Source organism: Echiichthys vipera (assembly GCF_963691815.1).
Source record: "Echiichthys vipera genome assembly, chromosome: 13".
Classification (NCBI taxonomy): domain Eukaryota; kingdom Metazoa; phylum Chordata; class Actinopteri; order Perciformes; family Trachinidae; genus Echiichthys; species Echiichthys vipera.
This window is the reverse complement of record NC_139838.1, coordinates 6,194,373-6,202,551: the sequence shown is the minus strand read 5'-3', so window position 1 is coordinate 6,202,551 and position 8,179 is coordinate 6,194,373. Positions and strand designations below refer to the sequence as shown.

Genomic DNA, 8,179 nt, shown 5'->3' with positions numbered 1-8,179 from the left:
TCTCAAACCTGAGGTACAGTATGGGTGATATAGAGGTGTGTTATGCTTTCCATCCTACACACTGATAAACATGTGTGCACACACAGACAGGCAGATGTATGCCCTGTGAAACACATACATTATCTTCACACACACACACACACACATATTTTCTCCTATACACACACAATGAAGCACATACAGCCAGTACATACGTTCAAACCCAGATGTTACACTCTCCACACACACCTTAGACACACACATACATAAATGTACATGCATGTATACACACAGGTCTCACACGCTTTCATGTACACGTGCATTCACCCCCACATATACAGCTAATGATGTGATATATTTCCATAATGTTGTTAACTGTATGACACATTAGCTCCTATGACTATTGTTAATGTGAAATCGTTGTAACTCCTCTTCTGGTGATTTTCACTTGTCTCTCTCTGTCCATCTGTCTGTCTTTTCTCTCTTTCTCTCTCCTTTTCTTCCTCTCCAACCGGTGCAGACAGATGTCCGTCCTCCACAGAGCTGGGTCTGTCTGACGTTCCTGCCTGTTAAAGGGAAGGTTTTCGTTGCCACCGTACTCTACGGGGGAATTGTTGGGTCTATGTAAATCATAAATAAGTCATAGAGTGTGGTCTTTACCTACTCTGTAAAGTGTCCTGAGATAACTTTTGTAATGATTTGGCACTGTAAATAAAATTGAATTGAATTGAATTGAATTGAATTTCATGTTGTTCTTATTTATGTAATTTCTGCCATGGTTTCTATATGTAATAATACAGTTGTGCTCATAAGTTAATTGCTAAGATCTGGGAACGAGGCCTCATCTATAAAAAAGATTGTCAGATGGGGCAAAAAAACAAGCAGTCAGACGATCAGGTTGTAAACAAACTTTGAGGTTAGTCTAATTTAATTTGGAGAGAGAATAAATGGTCAAATTAAAATCCAGACTTTTTGTTGTAAATATCCATCAGTTGTTTACAGACAGATGTCTTGGTTCAGTTTTGACCTGCTGTGTTGTAGTTTTGCACACATTCAGTTTTCCTTTGCAATGAGGAATTATAGGAACATTCCAGTCATTTTCAGTTTTACCTCTAAAAAAGTGTTTAAACTGTAGGTAGCCCTACCCCTAACCCATGTACTGTAGGTAATACACTGACTATACTGTACATCATACAACCCCACTTATACAACACTTAATATCTAAACCATCCCTTTAAAGCCTGTAGGGAAACTTTGTGATTTTGGGCTATGTCAGTAAGATATGCTTGATGTGAGTCTGATTTAAAAAAGCATTTTATAGTATATACTTTGAGGAGATACAAGGTTTCCACCTGTCAGCAGTGCACATGATTGTGTATGCAAATAACAGAGGCACACAGAAAAACATCTATGTTCTTATTTGTTTTTATTTTACAGTCACCAGATGAGCAGATACATCATTTTAGAAAAGAAATTGATATTTGCAAAAAAATTATAATACAATTTTCTCAATATAGATTATGTACAGAATGAAACGTAGTCAAACTGAAATAGCGTTCTGCCTCTTTGTCGTCAAGAAGACAAAGCAGTGAGGGGTCTGAGTGGTGCTCAGTAGACCCATCTCCCTAACCAATAAATATAAACTGTATATATTATGTATGCTGCACTCATCCAGGCATGGACAATACCAGGGCAAGTTAGTTCTCAACAATATTCCCTTAATCATTTCTTGTACATCACTGTGCTACACACGCACACACTCGCACACCCACAAAAAGCTTGACACACAAGTGCACACAGGCCAGAGAACAAATTACAGTTGGGTTACAACAATGGGCCATCTTAACTCAAAGAAAAGAAAAGAAAAGCAAAAAAAAGAAATGTGTATGTAAATACCCGTCATTGTCCTTGATCAGGAGGGAGAAGTGGCTTTCTGGTCAAAGCTCGCTGGAGCTGGCTGAGTAGCACTTGACATTTGGCCTGATTCAAACAGCCAATTCTACAGAAAGCTACCGAGCTGGAAAATCTCTCCCGGTCTCACAGATCCTGCCTACTCATGTAGCTCCCTCCCTCCCATTCAGTCTCTCTGTATCTATCTACCTTTCTTCTCTCTCTTATTCCTATTTTCTCTATCTTGAGTGGGACAGGTGCCAGGACAAGCGTTTGTGAATGCCGCCTTTGCTTGTTTTCCCCTCTGGGAATGAAGAAAAGAAAATGCACACGAAAGCTTCTATCCATGCTGTATTTAAACAGGACAGACAACTGCACAATCACAGAACGAGCACAAGAAAAGACAACAAAGTAAAGCTATGGCCAGGACGGGGGACGCTTCTAAAGGGGATGCTTGAAGGACTTAAAGGACACTAAAAGCGCATTGCTTGCCAGCCGCTTTAACTTGACGCTAGGCATCACCTCTCAAAAATCGCTCTCCTTGTTCTTGGCGGGAGGAAGAATTATGACTTTGTGCCGATGAGCGAATACACACACTTGCATAAATCATCCATCTTGTTTGGCGGTTAATTACTCTTGTTTACCCTCCGAGTAACCTCGGGATGGGGCGTCGTGATAGGAGGGAGCCTGGGAAGAGGAGATAGCACCAAATAGTAATCTGCTGACGCTGTTCATCAGTGTGCAATTCACAGGAGTAAAAGCATATAGTGGGCTTGAACCTGGGCGTTAGTGAATTAGACAAGGTTGACTGGGGTCTGAGGACGGCAGCTCCATCAACATCCTGGCCTGACCACAGCTGCTCGGTAAGCTGTTCTGGGGTCAGCCGGTGAAGGAGCCACGCTGAAGCAGCCCAATCACAGAGCTCCTCAGGATGTACAGCAGGCTCTGATCGTTGCTTATTTCATTACGGGGAAAGCTACATAAATCCACAAAATGGAGAGGAAGAGGCACAGAGGGAATATTTGCATTTCTCCTTTCCTATCATCTCCCTTCAACCCCCCAACCCCCCCCCCCCCCCCACAACACTACCCTTTCAATCCCTCCCCCATTTAGTGCAGAGTGACTTTAATCATCACTTTCGCCAAAACACATTAAGCCGGTGTGTCCGGAGTTGAGGAGAGAGAGAGGGGGTTGAAAAAACACAGAGTGGCGCATTAGATTTGCAATAGCGATGCATCACTCTGGCATTACTTTGGAGATTAAAGAAGAGACGTTGTATTTCATTGGAGTGGTGGTGATGGTCGCCTGATGTATCACTGTCCTCCTGCACTGGAGCAAACAGGAAACACCACCACTGCCCACCAAGGAGAAAAGTCATACGAACCCTAGAGTTCCCTTCCTTTCCCTCCATCCCTTTAGTTCTTATTCCCTCTGCTAAAAAGCTCCTTTTTTCGTCATCCTTAAACCTCAAAGCCTCTCTTGCCTTTTAACCCCCAATCTGAGAGCACCTCTACATTAAAAGATATTTATGCAGCTATTTGATCATGTTCTCAAGTCAAAAACAACACCTCCTTTGTAGAAGGAGATAACACTGTGAAGTGGATTGCATACATTAAAATTAAGCCAACACACAACGTGACTTTGCCTGGTCTTTGTGTTACTGCATCTGTATGGAAAGGATGGATGTAAAGTGCTTGAGAGCTTAGGACAGGCAGGACGAGATTGGGAGGAGACCATAAAAAAACAAACAAAAACTGAAGGGCATGAACAAAAGGGGGAGGGGGGTCGCTCATTGGGGGCAGGTTCAATATGGAGACAGAAGGCTTTATAAACAGGGTTGGTAGGATGTGGGGGTGTACCCCAGGAAACAAAATGACAATACGTATTTTGTTCTACAGTCTCAGAGAAACAGAATCACAGTCAGTCCAAGGGTACGGCCCACCAGCGGCCTGGCCCAGTGGGTGAGCTTTCCGGTCATGTGTCTATCTAAACCCTTGGGCCTGGGCTCACCCTGGCACCCAGCTCTGGTTGCTGTGTGCTGGTGGGGGGCAAGTGAATGCCCCCAAGCTCATGCCCATCCCCATGCCCATGCCTTGGGACAGAGAGCCGTCAAAGTTAAAGTCCATGCTCTCTGTGTCCATAAAGTCATTGAGCAGGATGGAGTCTACATCACAGTCCAGGCTATTAGAGCCGTTCTCCATCTCCAGGTTTGCAGCCATTCTACTGTGGGAGTTGTGCTGTTGTCCCTGGTAACCAGCATTCCCTGGCTGGTGGTTGTTGTGGTAGTAGCCATGCCAGGAGTCAGTCATACCTTGATGATGAGCTCCAGGGTAAAGCGGGTGACGGGGGTGAGGCGCAGATGCCAGGCGGCAGGGGTCCTGGGGAACGTCCATGACGCCAGCTGGGTTGGGTGGCAGGGATGGCGATGTTGGGAGGTGTGGTCGGGGCCCATAGTGGTCAGAGGTTTTGAGGCTGTAGGGCTGCAGGATGTCGGTGCTGACCCGTGGGGAGAGGGCCTGGGGATGAGGCCCACTATGCATAGGGTTATGGGGATGGTGGTTGTGCATGTGACTCCGGCTGGAGCGAGGGTTGTGATCATGGCTGGGATTTACTTTGTTACTGTGACCGTGCTCGAGACTCGGACCATAGTCATGGGCAGGGTGGGGCTTGTGGCTGTGGCTGTAGTCGAGGCTGGCTTGGTGTTTGTGACCCTGATTGTGGTTCTGATGGTGGGTTGTGTTCTGGTCATGGACTGAGCCATGGCCATTGTGTAGACTGGGATTGTGAGCGTGCTCTTGGCTGTGATTGTGGTTATGATTGTGGCTGCGATTCTGATTGTGGCTGTGAACACCATTGGTCCCTTGTGTCATTAGTGTGTGTGTTTCCCGTCCCTGGCCCAGCACTGTGTCTTTGTTGCAGTAGGGAGGACCTCCAGTAAGCAAACTCTGCAGGGCGTTGTTCTCTGAGTAGCCCCTCATTGGGCGCTGGAAGCTGACTGGCTTGTTCTCCTGGATGGTTTCCATGGGAGTGTGATGCCGGAGCATGCCCATGGAAGGCTGTCCATACATGGGTCCACAGTAGGAGCCCTCTGCCTTGGGCGCAGGCACGTAGGGATAACCATTACATTTGATTTGCTGTGGCTGGGGGTAGCCACTCTCATCAAGACTGATAGCCCCTGTCAGGTCAGTCAGCTGGGGCAGCTCCACCGTTGGGCAGTGGCCGCCAGTGCCCAGGGCTGGGGAGCGGGTGCTGGTGGGGCTGGGGTACAGTCGAGGGGAGGCTGAACAGGATAGTCCACCCTCTTCTGGTTCGTCAGCCTCTGCCTCAGCTAGGATCGGGGACAAGCAGCCACTCAGTGTGGAGGCAGAGGATGAGGTGCGGGAATGGAGTTCCGTCCAGGTGTCATATTCCTCACCCACCATGCCCACACCTCCTTTCCCTGCTGGACTGCCATGCTCTGGAGAGCCTTGCATTGTGGGTCCAGCCCCCTGACCTTGTCCCCTTCCAAGGCCAATGGCCCCTGCTCTCTTACGGCTTATGCGACCCTTGGTCTTCAGGTAGCGGGTACCGTTGTCTATAGAGGCCGCCCGTCGTCTGGGTCCTTTCCCCATCTTCCCTCCCTCTGGGTTCAGCATCCACCATGAACTCTTCCCCGTCCCTTCATTTTGCACCCGGATGAAGCGACTGTGAAGGGACAGATTGTGTCTGATTGAATTCTGCATTGAGAGAGAAAGGAGATTGTTGGAGAGGGGGAGGAAGGGAGAGAGAAAAAAATAGATAAACATTAACACCCAAGGGAACATTTAGGGTTAAATAATCATTTCTTGAGAACACAAAGTCATTTCAAATTATGGCCAAACTATCAGGGCTGCATGGTGAGTGAGAAAAAAGATGGATAATCAAAGAGAGGGAGATTGAGGGGAGAGCAAAGAGGGCAGGGAGAGTGAAGGACCAATCGATACCTCCCCTGACCAGCTTCTTCTCTCCACACGCGCTCACTGAGTCATAATACGGACATGGGTGCAGCCTCCACATCAAACCATCACCAAGGTTACAGAAATGAATCACGCGAGGCAACCCAATCACAGACAGCCCATATCGATTGCAGGGCCTCCAAATATGAGAGCCTGAGATCCAGCCAGAGACAGGGAGGGAGGGAGGGAGGGAGGGAGGGAGGGGGGAGGCGTGATTTGGCAGGAAAAGATCTGGAAGAGCACCAGAATGAAAAAAGAAACACTCATACACAGGCCTGGAATAAGATAGAGGGGAAGTAAATCGGGGGAAAGAGGAAAGGGACATGCTCATTTAACCTCTTGTAAAATCATGGCACAATTAACATGACCGTAGGCACCGACGGCAAATATCGTTATGATGAAGTCTTCCTGTGAATTTGAAGACGGACGGATGTCAGTGGGTGTGGAGTGTGGGGGGTGGTGTATAGGATAAGCCTCTCCAGACCCCTGTTTAAGTGTCTGCATGACGGCTGTATAGTTAATCCATGGCTTCGCAGCAGCATTTGAAGCTAGTGCCAACCTGGAGTGAGTTGATGAGATCTAAGTCTGCCTAAAGGAGAGCTTAACAGGGATACACATCATCTCAGCTGGCCAAGTTAGTCTAAGTACAGCATGTTCATCCAAATCTTTCCTGCTTGTGTCATTATTCACACACTCTCTCCAGCTTCCCTCCCTTTGCTTTCCCGCCTTCTCTCACTTTCCCTCTATTTTGCCTCTTGCTCTTTTCTGATTTTTTGGGAGGAACAACCCCCCCCTCAACCCCAACCCTCTACCCCATGCGCCCAATCACACACTTTTTTTTCCCTCTCTGGAGATATCTATCTATTTCTGCCTTGTTTATTACCTGCACATAGCTCACAATCTCTGTCTCCTGATATCTCGAGCCATTCTCTATCTTCATTCACTCTCCGCCTCCTGTCCAATTTTCCTGCTCTCAGCCCCATTCATCTCCCTCTCTGTGTCCCAGCATCTCTTGATCACGACATTGCTCATTCTCTGCCTCTCTCCACATCCATCCTCTCATCACCTCACACAACTTCCGTCTTCTCCCCTCTTTCTTTCATTCATTCACACTGAAAGGTGAGCAAATACAAGGGGAAACTAACAGCAGGAGATGCAAATCTGTGCTAAATGGGGGGGGGGGGCAGCTTACATTTTACCCTTTAACGCAATCCATACAGTCAGCATATGTACCCCCAGCACACCCCAGCATACAGAGCCACAAAGGCTGTGAACTGAACAGCTAGCTAAAAGAGGTGACGGCTCTTTGTTGTTGCAGTGTATTATGAAAAGCACAGCATCCAGAATGGCAGGTAATATGTGTCTCGCAAAATGTTTACAGGGGGAATTCAGCTTTAAGTGGGTTTCAAATAAGTATTGTATCCTACCTACTACTATTCTCATTCATGTAGAAAAGCCCCCTCAACACACTCCCATCCCCTCAGCATGATTCCTAACAGGTAATTTGGTCCCATCCTCCACTCAAACCACACTGCTTTGACTAGACTCTCTTCACAGACGTGGAAATTGGATAGGAGAGATGTATTTATGTTTTTTTTCTGCTGTTCAGAGAGGTCCTCACCAAAACACCAGGTCGGTAAAATTGCAGAAGCTCAACATTCTCAACAAAATGAGCTGACTGCACTTCTCAGCTGCGGCACTCTGCGGAACATAGACTTTATCAAAGCTGAATTGAACGATGACGCTGTGTGAAAGAGGCCGCCAGTGGAGGCGACCTGCATCAGGTGATCTGAGAGCGGCGCCCTGACAGGTTCCACCACAACATGATGGCTCTGGCTGGGCGTAGCCATGGCAACAGAGTAAACCAAAAGAGGGAGAAATGAAGAGATGGGAGGTGATGGTGGGGAGGAGAGAGGAGGGGAGGTGGCTGATGCTGTTTGATGCTGCAGGCAACTCCAAACAGCCTTTTATCTGAGTCTGTCAGATTCCTGCTTCCAATCCACCAGGGAGGCTCAATCACCAGCAGTCCCAACGTCTCACTACCTGCACCAAGCTGTGATTAGCAAATGTGTGTGAGAGGAGAGAGACAGCTTCTGTACAACTAGAGCAACAATTATACCACAACAGTAGACTGCTGTTCCCTCACCTGCTGATAAATTGTATAGTCCTGTAATGTGGCAGCTCACTGCATTTTCTTCTGTATATATTAAGATTTAACTGACATTCTATTAAGGCTGAAACTGACATCTTTGTCCTGAAATTGCTAATAGTGAAAATTTGGTGCTGATGCTTAACACTAAGCACCTAATGTTACTGTTTCTATGCCCAAATATGGT

General features: G+C 47.1%; 1 protein-coding gene across 1 annotated transcript in view; it reads right to left on the bottom strand.

The window, feature by feature from the left end:
* Positions 1-3,062: 3,062 nt before the first annotated feature.
* Positions 3,063-8,179, bottom strand: part of foxo6b (forkhead box O6 b) — a 47,781-nt gene continuing 42,664 nt past the window's right edge. The window contains exon 2 of the mRNA XM_083925929.1: positions 3,063-5,585. Coding sequence (XP_083782055.1) covers positions 3,876-5,585 — 1,710 coding nt within the window. The 3' untranslated portion in view covers positions 3,063-3,875. The remainder of the gene's footprint in view (positions 5,586-8,179) is intronic.